The following is a 16,822-nucleotide window of genomic DNA, read 5'->3' as shown; positions in this document are numbered from 1 at the left end:
CTCCCCTGGGGAGCCCAGCTCCCAGAGTTAAGTGTGGTATGTTTGCAGCAGCCTAGGTGGCCGAGACTCAGGAAGGCTGTCCAGCCATAGGGCCAGGGCTGAGGTGCCCAGAGCAGAATTTTCCAAAACTGGAGCCAAGGTCAATTGTAACAATGGCCAAGAGAGGAAAAGAGCGGCCCAGAGGGGCAGGCAGCTGGCTACTCAGAGGATGAAAACAGGCAAAGCCCCTAGAAACAAGGCAGGACTACAGACATGGTTACCCTGGAAATCAGCTCAGGACGCGTAGCAGAAGGGAAACCCGATAGGGTACTGGCCACAGAGAGGCCGGACAAGACTGTGGAAAATGGAATTTGCTCTTAAAAATTTCTCACCAACTACCTTCCGACTCCACCCCTAACTTGCTTTTTGTACCAGAAAGCAAGTCAACTTTGTTTCTAATGCCATGGAGAAAGGAAAAGGCGGGGAGGGAGGAGGAGGGAAGGAAGAGGGAGGGTGAGGGGTAAGAATGGATGCATCCTAAGTAAGACCAGAAGGAAAACCGCCTGAGAGCTGGGGTGGGCTCGTCCCATGTCCTGCACCTGAGCCCCGCTGTCAGGGCGTGGAACCGAGGGCAGGAGAGTGAAAATCTAAGGCTCATTCAGAACAATCTACCTTGTGTGCCCTCCTGAAAAGTTAAAAAGGCAGAAAACTAGTTTTTATCTGTAAGAAAGTGTTTATTCTTTTGAACCCCACAGGAAAAAAAAATAAGAATGCAGCCAAGACCAAGTATTTAACCAAAGTAGTGTCCCAAAAAGGCAGCAAAATGGGGGAAACCTCAACACAAAGTCAGTAACAATTTTCCATGTTTTTGCACAAAGATGAAAAAAATCTATGACAATTCCAAATAACACTTTCATGGTGACAATTACACAAGATGATTCAAAAATGCAAAATGGCAGCAACATGCACACCTGGCTAAAGCTAGAAGTTTTTAATCCCAAAATAAGATCTGTGATTAAAAGGATGATTCTTTTTAATACTTCTATTTTGCTGACTTGCTTGTCCTACTTAATTTGCTTTAAATGAGACGTACATGCCAATTAACAGGAAATTGTAGAACTATGTCCTTCCAGAATCCATGGCAAGGAAGCCAAGCCAATGTTTGGTTTCTGAATTTTCCTAGTTTCCAAATACACTTTTGCTTTGCCCCTCCCTCTCCCAGACCCTCCCTCCACCCCCACCCTGATTCTTAAAACACTTCCAAAGGTTGCCAGTGCAAACACTTTTCTACCAATGTATAATACACACTTGAAACTGAAATCTTTGTGCAGAATTTTGAGTTTTAAACTCCTAAAGAAAAAAAAAAAACCCTCCTTGGCACAAGAGCTGAGGAATTGTCAAGTTTTTTTTAAATCGTCAAACAGAAGATGACGAAGACTGGAAAGCACAGGTAAAGGAAGTTAAAACAAAAACAAAACCTAGAATTGCAGCTTTTATTAGCCAGCATTGCAGTCTCTCGAACACAACCACCACCCTGCTCCCGCGCCCAGGGTGCCTGCCTGGAGGCCAGTTCAGAACAGGGTGGTGCTTTCTACGAAAGGAAACAGAAGGTGTCTGTGGTGGCAACAAACAGCCCAGCTACCCACCAGTTTCACAGCAGGATCCGTGGTGAGCTTGATAGAGAAGACAGATGATGGCAAAGGGGGAAATTGTTTAAAACCCAGTTTCCTCTTGAATGTCTTTTCCCAAGGCACTGTGGACAGGCTGCTGCTAGCTGGTCGCCAGGGTGGACACACCGATGGGGACACACGCGTCTGAGACACAAACCCCGTGACACTCTCACAGCCTCATCGCCTGAGTCTCTCCCCTCGGCTGAAATGGCACTCCCTGAATTTGTTTGGTCCTTGGAGGGGTCATCAATTTTTATTTTCTGTAATATCTTCAATACAGCTATGGGATCAAAGCTGTGTTAGGTTACTGAACCTTTTCACACCAAAAACTAAAATTTTCATTATCATCCCATGTGAACCCAATGAGCAGATTTTGCTTGCTGACTTAAGAACAAAACAAAGATAAAGGGCTGAGAAGCAAAACCTCTGCTTTTTTTTCTTTTTCTTCAAGAGGAAACTGTAAGAATACATAAAAGGCAAAATTGGCTACTTGAAATCCAAGAATGGTTTTAATGTATTGGCCGAGAAAAATAAACTGCAAAGTTCTGTGAGGTCTTCTAAAAATTTACAAGAAAAACCGATGGGCAGTTCTAATCAGACTTGGATGTTATCTTCCCCCCTTTTTAAAAACGACAACATATACAGTCCCACAAAATACAGTATCAACTTTTTTGTTTTATCTTGACTGCCAGAGACGCTCCTTTGTGATGCCTTCTGATAACCAAATGGCTGAACAAAACACACTGCTGGCCTTCATTTCTTCAGGGGCTGGTAAACAGAGGCATTGGGATCGAGTCCAGAGGGGCTGGTCTCCACAAATTTGGAAGAGTAGTGGGGGGACACGGGGCTCAGGGGGCTGGCAGCAGCACTGTACGTTATGCTGGGCATGACGGCCATGACTTCAGCTATCTTCTGTTTTAGGTCCTTGATTTCCTGGTCTTTCTGAAGAATTTGTCCTGGAAGATCAAAGACCTGCCATTAGTGAGAAGGAAGGGCTCACCCAACACAGTGCCCTTTTGGGCCCATCAATCCCAAGTGGGTTCAACTCCAGCTTTGATGGTTTGCAAGGGGAGACACTTTTCCTGTAATGGGCCAGGAAATATTTTAAAAACTGCGAACCACATACTGTTCTTGTCATTTTTTTCAAGACCATACTAAAATGTAAAAACTGTTCGCAGCCCACCAGTGGTACAAGAAAAGCTGGCAGGCCAGACGTGGCCCATGGGCCACGGTGTGCGAGGGGAAAGCAACTGTGTGTAGGCAGGTGTAATGAAGCACAGAGCTTGTGCACCAGGAGCCATGTGCTGAGCTCAGCAGCTGCTCTCGACTTACGGCTCTGCCTCTCGAGCTGAAACACTGCTTGGGGAGGACGGAGCATCTCTGAATCAGGGCAAGCAATGCAACCAGCTCCCGCCTGCTGCACGGCCGCTTCTCTTCCTGTGCTTCTCCTGTGCTCTGTGTTGTTAACTCAGGAGGTTTCTGTTTCTACTGCATCACAAAGCTGTCCCTGCTCCTTCCATCTAAATCAGACCCTACCCCTAGTCCCCAACTCCTCGATTCTCAACACACCCTAAACTTCCCTTTCTGTCACTTTCTTCTTTGTAATAATGCTAATAATCACTATGGCTAACACATATGTGCCAGACACTGTCCTGAGTGCTTACACAGACGAATTCATTTACTTATCAAAGCAACTCTCTAAGGTGGGAATTATCATCATCATCCATTTTATAGATGAGGAAACCGGAGCACAGAGAGGTGGAGTGACAGAGCTGGGATTGAACACAATGCAGTCTGGCTCCAGAGTCTGCATTCTGTCTCCTATGAGTGTTGAAATGGGTGATGGTTAGTGCCCATCGGAGAAGGCAATGGCACCCCACTCCAGTACTCTTGCCTGGAGAATCCCATGGACAGAGGAGCCTGGTGGGCTGCAGTCCATGGGGTCGCAAGAGTCGGACACGACTGAGCGACTTCACTTTCACTTTTTACTTTCATGCATTGGAGAAGGAAATGGCAACCCACTCCAGTGTTCTTGCCTGGAGAATCCCAGGGACAGGGGAGCCTGGTGGGCTGCCGTCTCTGGGGTCGCACAGAGTCGGACACGACTGAAGCGACTTAGCAGCAACAACAGCAGCAGCAGCAGCAGCAGTGCCCCATATCTCTCCCCTGGCCCACGAGCTCTGTGAGGGCCAAGACTGTCCCCCCTTTTTCGTCTTTGCCAAAACCTTAGTGTCTGGCTCAGTGCAAAGCTGAGACCCTGCAAGGTATATATCCTACCAAAGTCATTCAGTTATCAATGGCTGAGCAGGATTTAAACCCAGGACCACCTGGTTCCAAAGCCCACGTAATCTCCATGCTTTGATGCTCCCTGGTCCACCAGGGGAAGAACCTTAGGAGGAGCCCTTGTGAAATGTAAACGCCGAAAAAAGTCAGAGGCTGCATTTGAGTTGCACTCATTTTGAGTCCTACAGAAGATGGTAATGTATTTGAAATGTAAGAGAGCCTGGTGGCAGATTTTAAACAATGATATAGTAGAGATGAAAGCCATTTTGGAACCAGGATGAATCAAATGATAGAGAAAGCAGGAGAAAGGCAACAAGGGGTTTGATTTAAATTACAAAGTTGGGTTCCTATTAGAATATTCCGAGCATGACAGAAGAGAGAAGTAGTGGGGAAGGCAGAGGCAAAGAGCTGCAGAAAGGAACTGCTCCCCCCGGCTTCCTTCACGTCCCCTCAGCTTCCAGTAAGCATCAAATACCCTCCTTCTCTTTGAACAAAGAAAGCCTCAGATGAATAAAATAAAATAGTGGCATCTGATACACGAGCCACTGTATCTTCTTTTCCATGCAGATTTAAGCTTGGTTTCTTTAATCAGTAACATACAAACATTCCCAGAGCTTTGGAAAAGACAGTTCTCTCTGCTTCTCTGTGGCTTTGCAGGAATTTCTGGGCCAACAAGGAAGTATAATCCGTGCTGAGAAGCCAAGCTCCCCTCGGCTACAATGAGACCAGGTGCTGCTTCTCTCCAGGAGGTAACCTCTTTCGAGTCTGCAAATCCAAGCAAACAGGAGGAGGCAGAGAGAGGGTGGCCACTTCTCAGGGAGCTGAGCCAGCCAGGCAGAAAAATACAGTGTGTGCTCAGAAGTCTGGCTCTAAAGCAGGATTCCCAGGAAGCTTCTTTTTAAATGTCTTTCCTTGAGTCCGCAGATTCATAGGCCTGATTCTCAACCCTCTTCTCTTCCTGCTCTGTCGCTGCCATCCCAAGCCACGCCTATGGCTTCACTGACCTTTCACGGGGTATCCCACCAGCCCCAGGGTCTCTGGCCCTCTCTCTGGGTGTAGGCCCCAAATTCCCACTGACTGATGAAGACCTTCAGCTCAGTGTTTGGGAGGCAACTCGAGATCAAAGCATCCCACACCAAACTCACTTTTTCTTCTCATTCCTTAAATCTGTTCCGCTCTTCTTCCAAGGTTTTAGCAGCACTGCTGGAACACGTCACCCTCTCTCCTGAAAACCCAGGAGTTACATCCTCTAGTATTGTTTCATTCACGGTCCCCCTAATCCACTCTCTTCTTCCACATCCCCCAGCTAAGGGTCACTGGACTGCTCCCCTGGACGTTCTCAGCACTTAGCACTTTCTTTCCTTTGCTTACACTGTTCCCTCAGATAACAATGGTCTTCCCTGCCATTCTCTGCCTTCAGAATTCACCCTTTGAGGTCATGTACCCACTGCTATATTCAAAATGGATAACCAACAAGGAGGACCTACTGTATAGCACATGGAGCTCTACTCAATTTTATGTGGCAGCCCGGATGGGAGAAGGGTTTGGGGGAGAATGGATACATGTGTCTGTATGGCTGCGTCCCTGCGCTGTTCACCTGAAACCACCACATTTAGTTCAGTTCAGTCGCTCTCTCTGCGACCCCATGAACCACAGCACGCCAGGCCTCCCTGTCCATCGCCAACTCCTGGAGTCCACTCAAATCCATGTCCACTGTGTTGGTGATGCCATCCAACCATCTCATCTTCTGTTGTCCCCTTCTCCTCCTGCCCCCATCTTTCCCAGTATCAGGGTCTCTTCAAATGAGTCAGCTCTTCGCATCAGGTGGCCAAAATATTGCAGTTTCAGCTTCAACATCAGTCCTTCCAATGAACACCCAGGATTGGTCTCCTTTAGAATGGACTGATTTGATCTCCTTGCAGTCCAAGGGACTCTCAAGAGTCTTCTCCAACACCACAATTCAAAAGCATCAATTCTTCAGTGCTCAGCTTTCTTTATAGTCCAACTCTCACATCCATATATGACTACTGGTATTAACTGGCTATACCCCAACACAAGATAAAAAATTTGACGTATGAAAAAAAAAAGAATTCACCCTTCAAAGTCCATTCAACGGCCCCTCCCGTAGGAAGCTGCCTTGACCTCTCCTCTGGCCTTTCAAGGCGCCTGCCTCTACCGTGTGGTGGCAGGCCTTAGGTGTGGCTTTCCCTGGTGCGGCATTTCTCACAGCATCCACCCTACCCTAGCCCTAGTATTAAGACATTATCTGCCTTCTTCACGTGCATTCCCTCATGAAACTAAGTGAAAGTCTTCCAGAAGCAACATGGCAAATGAAAGCACAACATACTGAATGTAGAAACACACTTGAAATACACCTCCCTGGGACACTCAGTTTTAACACTCTATTGACCAGAGACATATTAACACCACAGGCATTAGTTCCTGCAAAAATCCCCTGGTCAATAATGTGTCAAGAGTGTAAAGAGGTCCCTAAGACCAAAAAGTCTGAGTGCCACTACCTGAGTGGAACCTCAACTAGAGTATGTCTTGTTTATCTTGTCTCCTTTTCACCTTCTAGTAAAATGGTTTGCATAGACCTAGTGTGAATGCTTTGCAAGTACCTGTTGAGATATTCTTTTCCTTCTACTAAGTCAAGTGCTTGAAAAAATTTTTCTTCAGTCATCTATTTGTGGCTTACCAACTTCTTGAACAAAATCTAAATTTCTTTTCATTAGGTCATGTCAGGTCTCTATTCCGAAGCCTTCCAAAGCTTCCCATGGCATTCAGAATAAAGTTCTTTCCATAGGCAGCGAAGCTTGGCAGAATGTGGCTCCTGCTACTTTTGATCCTAAAAACTCTCCCCATCACTCAGGCTGCAGCCCCACTGGCCATGACGCAAGTTCCCTCTAGACACTCACCTACTCCCTCTCTCTCTTCTCCCAGTCCCTGCTCAAACGCTACCTACTCAAAGGCTCTTCCATGTCCTCCACGTCAAACTGGCAGCGCCCCTCCACCCCAGCACAGGCTCCCTTGCCACTGCTTTCTTTCCTTCACCGCACCCTTCCATGTTACATGTCTGCCCATCACTGTCGGTCCCCTAGGGGATGCTCACAGTGTGTGGTACACAGCGAGTCTCAGTAACTTCTGCTGAGGATCAGCCTGCCCTCCAGACCCTCCTCCTCCTTCCATGCCCTCATCTGCAACCTTTGCTCCAGTCAAACAGAGCCAGCAGCCACCTCGCTCAAGCTGTTTCTTCTGTTTAGACGCCTCTCTTCCCCTCCTGCTCACTACACCGCTTCTTCACTGGGGCTAACCCCTTCTCATCACTCAAGACCCAGGTCAGACATCAGCTCCCCTGAGAAATGGCCCTCTCTAACTCTCCAGACTGGCTGAGTATCTGCCGACGTTCCCAGGGAACCCACACACCCTGTTCCACTGGCACCTTCTGGTGACTCTGCAGTTCTCTACATACTTCTGTAACACTCTGAGCTCCTTGAGCACAGAAACACATACTTTTCCCTGTGTGCCCTGCTGGACATGTTCTCATCTCAAAATTCGTCTGCAAAATGAATTAATGTGATGATTCCCACGTTCATGATGGGCACTTATCAGACCACTTGAAGGGTGAGTGCAAATGCCTTTGGTTAGAGCTCTAAGGAAGCTGCTCTCTGTGCCCCCGGGCATCCCTGACCTGGGCCCGCTGCTCGCCTACCTTGGGCAATCTCGAGCTGCCGCTTTGCGTCCCCCAGTGCGGAAAACAGGTCCAGCTTGATTCTTGTCTCTGCACTCAGGCTGTTCTCCAGGTGCTGCGTTTTATCTTGCATGGCCGAGAGGGCTGACATTAACACCTCAGTATCCTTCTCATTTTCCTTATACTTCCGAAGCTCCTATCAACATCATCAAAGCAGCAATGTTACAACACAGTTTTGGCATTGATGCCTACAAATTTGAAATCACAAATAAAATCCCACCATTACTGACCTGGCCCCTAGAACATAGAACTCTGCTGCTTCACAGGTTTAGACCTTACCCTTTAGAGGGAGTGCAAAATGTATTTATATACAGTGATTTGCACATACAGACAGTGACTGTGTTGGGTTATTTCGAGGTAACAGTGGACTCCGTCTCCAAATAAAACACTTTCTTAAAATCCTTACTCAGAACCACAAAGACCCTGTTGCCAGTTGCAAATGGTGCTATAATGCTCTAGTTAAATTAGCCAAAACTCTACTCTCAACTTAAAACTAAAAACTGTAAAAATCTTAAATTATTTTGATAGGGCATATTCCAAAACAAACCCACTTAAAACATCAGACGCACGCACACACACACACATATACACTGATATTTTGATATTTTCATTTTAAAAGAAACTGAAAACATAGTGAATTAAAAAATACTTAAAAGTCCAAAGAAAATAAAAATCACCCAAAATCCCAATGCTGCAAAAAATTAGATATATCTTCTTCTAGTCTTTTTTAAGCCTATGTATCTTTTAGCATAATTGAAATCACACTAAATGTACAATTTTCTAAAAACTTATATAATCTACACTTCTTCAAAAATACAATTTTTATTGAATATATAATATTCCTAAATGTATCAGTTCAGTTCAGCTGCTCAGTCATGTCCAACTCTTTGCAACCCCATGGACTGCAGCATACCAGGCTTCCCTGTCCATCACCAACTCCCGGAGCTTGCTCAAACTCATCGAGACAGTGATACCATCCAACCATCTCATACTCTGTCATCCCCTTCTTCTCCTGCCTTCAATGTTTCCCAGCATCATGGTCTTTTCCAGTGAGTTAGTTCTTCGTATCAGGTGGCCAAAGTATTGGAGCTTCAGCTTCAGCATCAGTCCTTCCAATGAATATTCAGGACTGATTTCCTTTAGGATGGATTGGTTGGATCTCCTTGTAGTCCAAGGGACTCTCACGAGTATTCTCCAACACCACAGTTCACAAGCATCAATTCTTTGGCTCTCAGCTTTCTTTATGGTCCAACTCTCATATCCATACATGATTACTGGAAAAACCATAGCTCTGACTAGATGGACCTTTGTTGGCAAAGGTCCTCTGCTTTTGAATATGCTGTCTAGGTTGGTCATAGCTTTTCTTCCAAGGATGGCTGTAGTCACCACATGCAGTGATTTTGGAGCCCAAGAAAATAAAGTCTGTCACTGTTTCCATTGTTTTCCCATCTATTTGCCATGAAGTGATGGGACCAGATGCCACGATCTTCGTTTTTTGAATGTTGAGTTTTAAGGCAGCTTTTTCATTCTCCTCTTTCAATCAAAAGGCTCTTCAGTTCCTCTATGCTTTCTGCCATAAGGGTTGTGTCATCTGCATATCTGAGGTTACTGATATTTCTCCAAGCAATCCTGATTCCAGCTTATGCTTTACCCAGCCCAGCATTTCGCAAGATGTGACAATATACAGCCTTGGCGTACTCCTTTCCCAATTTGGAACCAGTCCATTGTTCAATGTCCGGTTCTAACTGTTGCTTCTTGACCTGCATACAGATTTCTCAGGAGACAGGTAAGGAGATCTGGTATTCCCATCTCTTTAAGAATTTTCCACAGTTTGTTGTGATCCACAAACAACTGAGACTTGCCTGTGAGTGTCCAGGAGTCTCTGGCGAGGTGTGGGTCGACAGTGGCCTGCTGCAGGGTCAGGGCACTGAATACAACAGTGCCTGCACACGTCCTTTTGAAGGAAGCCACCATTACCCTTACCATAGTTTGGCCTCAGGCCAAACAACAGGGAGGGAACACAGCCCCGCCCATCGACAGAAAAATCGGATTAAAGATTTACTGACCATGGTCCCACTCTTCAGAACAAGACCCAGCTTCCCCCCTTCTCACCAACCCCCAACCAGTCAGTCTCTCCTGTCAGGAAGCTTCCATAAGCCTCTATAATCCTTATCCATCAAAGGGCAGACAGAATGGAAACCACAATCACAGAAAACTAACCAAACTGACCACATGGACCACAGCCTTGTCTAACTCAATGAAACTATGAGCCATGTCATGTAGGGCCACCCAAGATGAACAGGTCATGGTGGAAAGTTCTGACCAAACGTGGTCCACTGGAGAAGGGAATGGCAAACCACTTCAATATTCTTGCCTTGAGAACCCCATGAACAGTATGAGAAGGCAAAAAGATACGACACTGAAAGATGAACTCCCCAGGTACGTAGGTGTCCAACATGCTACTGGAGAAGAGTGGAGAAATAACTCCAAAAAGAATGAAGAGACAGAGCCAAAGCAAAAACAATGTCCAGTTGTGGATGTGACTGGTGATAGAAGTAAAGTCAGATGCTGTAAAGAACAATATTGCATGGGAACCTGGAATGTTACGTCTATGAATCAAGGTAAATTGGAAGTAGTGAAAGAGGAGGCAAGAGTGAACAATGACATTTTTAGGAATCAGTGAACTAAAATAGACCGGAATGGGCGAATTTAACTCAGATGACCATTATATCTACTACTCTGGGCAAGAACCCGTTAGAAGAAATGGAGTAGCCCTCATAGTCAACAAAAGAGTCTGAAATGCAGTATTTAGGTGCAATCTCAAAAATGACAGAATGATCTCTGTTCATTTCTAAGGCAAACCATTCAATATCACAGTAATCCAAGTCTATGCCCCAACCACTAATGCTGAAGAAGCTGAAGTTGAATGGTTCTATGAAGACCTACAAGACCTTCTAAAACTAACATCAAAAAATGATGTCCTTTTCATCACAGGGGACTGGAATACAAAAGTAGCAAGTTACAAAATACCTGGAGTAACAGGCAAGTTTGGCCTTGGAGTATAAAATTAAGCAGGGCAAAGACTAACAGAGTTTTACTAAGAGAAATCACTGGTCATAGCAAACATCCTCTTTCAACAACACAAGAGATGACTCTGCACATGGACATCACCAGATGGCCAATACCAAAATCAGATTGATTATATTCTTTGCAGGCAAAGATGGAGAAGCTCTACAGTCAGCAAAAACAAAACCAGGAGCTGACTGTGGCTCAGATCATGAACTCCTTATTGCAATATTCGGACTGAATGACTATACAGTGGAAGTGACAAACAGATTCAAGGGATTACATTTGATAGACAGAGTACCTTAAGAATTATGGATGGAGGTTCGTGACATTGTATAGGAGGCAGTGATCAAGACCATCCCCAAGAAAAAGAAATGCAAAAAGGCAAAATGGTTGTCTGAGGAGGTCTTACACATAGCTGAGAAATGAAGCAAAGTGAAAGGCAAAGGAGAAAAGGAAAGATATACTCATCTGAATGCAGAGTTTCAAAGAACAGCAAGGAGAGATAAGAAAGACTTCCTCAGTGACCAATGCAAAGAAACAGAGGAAAATAATAGAATGGCAAAGACTAGAGATCTCTTCAAGAAAATTAGAGATACCAAGGGAACATTTCATGCAAAGATGGGAACAATAAAGGACAGAAATGGTATGGACCTAAATGTATATGTACCATAATTTATTAAATTTCCACTATTAAGATTATTTTCAATTTTTTTGCATTTATTAATATATACCACTGTGATGTACATCTTTGTGTATGAATCACTGGTGAGATTTTAAAATATTTACCTTAGGCTGGAATCTGAGAAAAATATTTTTAGAAAATACATGGTCTTTCCAGAATATTATCCTTCCACCAGCAACATATAAGGCCTATTTCATTGCACCCTTACCCAGGCTGTTATCACTGTTTAAAAATTGTTTGCTAATTTCACAGACTATAAATGATACTCAATTTTAATCTGTCTTTGGTGATAAGGACATATTCTTACACTGTTATCAGTCATTTGCATTTTTTGTGAATTATTTATTCATATCCTTTGCCTATCTTCTGTATATTTGAGCTTTTATTAGCAATATTTATGAGCTATTTACATATTGAGAATATTAATCCCTTATTTATAACATTTGTTGCAATATCTGTATCTGTCCCAGGTGATGTTTTTCCTTTTATTTTTCCACTTTGCGATTTAAAACAAAATGAGTTTCTTTTCCTGTGGAATTCTGACTCTTTCTCTGGCATTTCCACTGTTTCCCATATATTTCCCATGAAGTAATGGGACCAGATGCCATGATCTTCATTTTCTGAATGTTGAGCTTTAAGCCAATTTTTTCACTCTCCACTTTCACTTTCATCAAGAGGCTTTTTAGTTCCTCTTCACTTTCTGCCATAAGGGTGGTGTCATCTGCATATCTGAGGTTATTGATATTTCTCCCGGCAATCTTGATTCCAGCTTGTGCTTCTTCCAGCCCAGCGTTTCTACTCTGCATATAAGTTAAATAAGCAGGGTGACAATATATAGCCTTGACGTACTCCTTTCCCTATTTGGAACCAGTCTGTTGTTCCATGTCCAGTTCTAACTGTTGCTTCCTGACCTGCATATAGGTTTCTCAAGAGGCAGGTCAGGTGGTCTGGTATTACCATCTCTTTCAGAATTTTCCACAGTTGATTGTGATCCACACAGTCAAAGGCTTTGGCATAGTCGATAAAGCAGAAATAGATGTTTTTCTGGAACTGTCTTGCTTTTTCCATGATCCAGCGGATGTTGGCAATTTGATCTCTGTCTGGTTCCTCTGCCTTTTCTAAAACCAGCTTGAACATCAGGAAGTTCACGGTTCACGTATTGCTGAAGCCTGGCTTGGAGAATTTTGAGCATTACTTTACTAGCGTATGAGATGAGTGCTGCAGATGGTGACTGCAGCCATGAAATTAAAAGATACTTACTCCTTGGAAGAAAAGTTATGACCAACCTAGATAGCATATTCAAAAGCAGAGACATTACTTTGCCAACAAAGGTCCGTCTAGTCAAGGCTATGGTTTTTCCAATGGTCATGTACGGATGTGAGAGTTGGACTGTGAAGAAAGCTGAGCACAGAAGAATTGATGCTTTTGAACTGTGGTGCTGGAGAAGACTCTTGAGAGTCCCTTGGACTGCAAGGAGATCCATCCAGTCCATTCTAAAGGATATCAGTCTTGGGTGTTCTTTGGAAGGAATGATGTTAAAGCTGAAACTCCAGTACTTCGGCCACCTCATGCGAAGAGTTGACTCATTGGAAAAGACTCTGATGCTGGGAGGGATTGGGGGCAGGAGGAGAAGGGGACGACAGAGGATGAGATGGCTGGATGGCATCACTGACTCGATGGACGTGAGTCTGAGTGAACTCCGGGAGTTGGTGATGGACAGGGAGGCCTGGCGTGCTGTGATTCATGGGGTCGCAAAGAGTTGGACACGACTGAGCGACTGAGCTGAACTGAACTGGCATTTCTTTTTCTGTGCTATCAGATGAGTGTCGATTTTCTTTTTCCCGTTGTCCAGCTATCCCACAGCCCTCACTGATTAACCCTTGCTGTTTCATCCATTTCTGATCCACCTTCCCTGCACTTTAGGCTTTGATTCTGGGTCATCTATTCTATCTGCCACTGGTTTTTTATGAGTCCCCTATAACTCAAATTACTGTAACTTTACAACTTAAGACATTAGTTTTAAATGTCCCTTTCAAGACCCAACATCAAATACTTTGTCAAGGTATACACAATCCCCAAACTGGCACTGTCCAAAGAACCGGCAGTTTCCTACTCCATGCACATGCAGTTTTCCTCCACTCCATGCCTCGAGTGGCCATCTGTGAGGCTCAGAGCCACCCAGAATGGTCAATTCCCTGGCAATCGATACAGAGTTAGGGCTAAGAAGAGGTATATCAGTTCCATAGCACACTAATTTGGCCTGTAACCTGAAAAAGTGAAATGAATCTCTGGTGAACCAAATTCTGGTATAAAACATGTCAGGGATCAATATTTCTGGCTTGTCTTAGAATCCAGTTAAATTAAATATAGCTTGAATGAGCTCGACAAGATGAGAGCTTCTTTTGGTCATATGGAGATTTTCAAACGCGATGGGGTTTGGCTTGTATTAGTAGGGGCTATCTCCTCATGGCAGCACAGAGCACAAATCTAACAGAGAAGAGGAATTCAAGTGCAATGAAGTTGGCTGTCCTCCCTTACCTGAACTTTCAGCTCTAATTCTCTGATCTGGTCTTCTTTAACCTTCATGTCCATTGTGAGCTTCTTGCCCTCTGCTTCTAATTCTCTGATCCGATTCCGTAAGGTTTCAGTGCACTCTCCCCTTTAAAAAGAAGAGAAAGGAAAAAGAATTCAAACAAGTACAGGTTTAATCATATTTCAGGACCAATATTTTTCTTGTACTCACAGAATCAGATTTCAGCTTTTGGCTCAGTCTGCTCATTCTCTCTGTACTTTTATAATTTCAAAAGTCATCTAAAATGATTACTAACTGGGAGTCTTAGATGAGCCAGATGTCAAGCTAGTACTTTTACCCATACTGCCTCCTGTACTGGAGTTGGGTTTATTATTCTGTTTTCCAGAGAAGAAAACTGAAGCTATTTAGATATAATATAATCCTGAAAAAGCGAACATAGTCCCAAGGTTGCCAACTTGTCGGTCATAGAACTGGCTGAGAACTGAGGTTTTTCCACTTTGCCAATCCACCAAGCTTCCCATCAGGCAACATGACCTGGAACACTGCACACAAGCTGAGCAAGACAGAACCAGATGTCTTCTGTCTCCAGCAGAGGGCAGTGAGCTAGGAACATTTTCACTTTTGACGGGCTATACGCATTGCAAACATCACCTTTCTTTAGGCATGATATTTTGACAAGCCTGAAGTAAATAGAAAGAGAAGGAAGCAGCATTAGAGTTGCTTCTCAGGGTTATAATAAGGAAAAACTTAAAAAGATGATGATAATAGCAAGTTCAAAGCTGATGAGCCATTTAGGCCCGGTGGAGTAGGTATCCTTTGCCCACAAAAAGGAAGGTCCAGAGAGACTCTTCAAGGTTTGAGATTTATTTAAGAACAAAGACAGCCTCTACATGAATGAGGGCTTCCCTATTGGCTCAACTGGTAAAGAATCCGCCTGCAATGCTGGAGACCTGGGTTCGACCCCTGGGTTGGGAAGATCCCCTGGAGAAGGGAAAGGCTACCCACTTCAGTGTTCTGGCCTGGAGAATCCCATGGACTGTATAGTCCACGGGGTTGCAAAGAGTCAGACTCGACTGAGCTACTTTCACTTTACTACATGAATGATGGCAAACAAGAACCATCCAAGGGTTAAAGCAGAGAAAGCAGAAGAGATTAAGGGTAGAGACTGAAACCAACATACTGATTCTCAGGCGTAAGAGCCACTGAACAATATCGTTAAGAAAATGGCATATCCACCTCAGGGATTTTTTTAAAAAACAGTAACTGTTAGATGAATTAAGGAGAGCACAAGCCACACCAGACAACTGTTCAGGAAAATCTCCTGCAATGCAAGTGCTCAGAAATGTTTACAAATCTTTAAATGATGGACAAACAAAACTCATCACATCCTAGGCAAGTCAGTAAAGGGTCTTATGAATTTGTAAAGATCCTGATGGGCCAAGTCAGCTCAGCCAGCTGCAGTCCAGAGTCTGCTGGGGTAAGGCAGGATCACACAGGAGAAAGACCTCTCCATCCCACTGATACTTCTAAAAGGTGAAATGATGGTCTACCAAGTATCCTACAAATGCCAGAGCTGAAAAGAAGGCTAGAAACGTGCCAAATACAAAAGAGAAAGCAGTAGAACTATATCACATGGACACAGATTTGGGGATAGAAATTTAAATGAAATAAATAATAATTTACCCTCATGCTGCATCTGTAAACCCATAACTGACCCTCACCATGCAGAAGAACTTCACCAGTCGAAAAAATGAAGAAAAAGTGAAAAAGTGAAGTAGAAGCTAAAGAGAGACAGAGAGGGAGAAAAAGAGGCTCTTAAGTCTTTCCCCATCTTTTTTAAGGTCATTTGACAGTTTGCTGATGTCCAAAAAGGCATGAGCAGTCAGGACACAGTGTCTGGGGAAATGAGATTTTATCTTTCTTGCATTTTAAGATAAAAACTCCAGAAACACACAACTTAGTAATGACAGTTCTGCAAGGGAACAAAAGTCCAGATCGGCTCTCTCAAAGTATGTAGTAATATCAGTCTTACAGAAAGTGACTGGAACCCCTTTTTGAGCAGCATTCTGCCTTCCAGGTGTGGAAGGCACAGTAATTCCCTCATCCTGCTTTACAGAGGTCATGAGGGATGAAGTGGTCACGAGAGCTTGAGCCTGCACAGACGGAGTTTAAACCAGTTAACATAACAGTACTTAACAGCAATCCATCCGTGCATGATTGTCTATTTCCAGACCTGCCCAAGGCATCAAATTCCCATTCTCAGTCCAAGGAAAGCCATACAGGTGGCATGGACCTACCTTGATGCAGCAGCAAATGCGACAGCCCGGGCAGCAGTAGCTTCTTCTAACTTCTTCCTTTTTTTCTCCTCCATTAACTGCTTTTCTACAAAACTTCGGGCTTCCTGCTCAGCTTTTAGCTTTTTCTCCAACTGGCTGATATTCTGCTTATCTTTCTGCTTCATTTGCACAGCATTATGTAATCTATATGGAAATGATTGTCATACAGTTTTACAATTAGAAGTGTTCACCAAAAACCCTGGAAAGACATGGCTTCTCTTTATCATTTTAAAACCAAACAGGAGATTTGAATAGCAGATCACAGATGTCAACTCCCAGAGGGCCCAGGGAAAATACAATCATTATTATTTAACAATTCCTAAAAACAAATAAACAAGCTACTTTACAAAATACAGAATTGGACCTAGCCTCTGCTTTACGGGGCTTTTCTGGTGGCTCAGATGGTAAAGAATTCACCTGCAATGCAGGAGACCTGGGTTGGGAAGATACCCTGGAGGAGGGAACGAGTATCTATTTCAGTATTCCGGCCTGGAGAATTCCATGGATACAGTTCATGGA

General features: G+C 44.0%; 1 protein-coding gene across 1 annotated transcript in view; it reads right to left on the bottom strand.

Annotated features, from left to right (window-relative positions):
- Positions 1-2,145: 2,145 nt before the first annotated feature.
- MACO1 (macoilin 1) overlaps positions 2,146-16,822 on the bottom strand; it is a 65,716-nt gene continuing 51,039 nt past the window's right edge. Inside the window, exons 8-11 of the mRNA XM_070383125.1 lie at positions 16,265-16,447; positions 13,973-14,093; positions 7,645-7,819; positions 2,146-2,605 (exon numbers count right to left, since the gene is read on the bottom strand). Of these exons, the coding sequence (XP_070239226.1) occupies positions 2,403-2,605; positions 7,645-7,819; positions 13,973-14,093; positions 16,265-16,447 (682 nt within the window). The 3' untranslated portion in view covers positions 2,146-2,402. The remainder of the gene's footprint in view (positions 2,606-7,644; positions 7,820-13,972; positions 14,094-16,264; positions 16,448-16,822) is intronic.

Source organism: Bos mutus, chromosome 2 (assembly GCF_027580195.1).
Source record: "Bos mutus isolate GX-2022 chromosome 2, NWIPB_WYAK_1.1, whole genome shotgun sequence".
Lineage (NCBI taxonomy): Eukaryota > Metazoa > Chordata > Mammalia > Artiodactyla > Bovidae > Bos > Bos mutus.
Note: the sequence above shows the minus strand (reverse complement) of the source record. Positions and strands in the feature narration are given on the sequence as shown.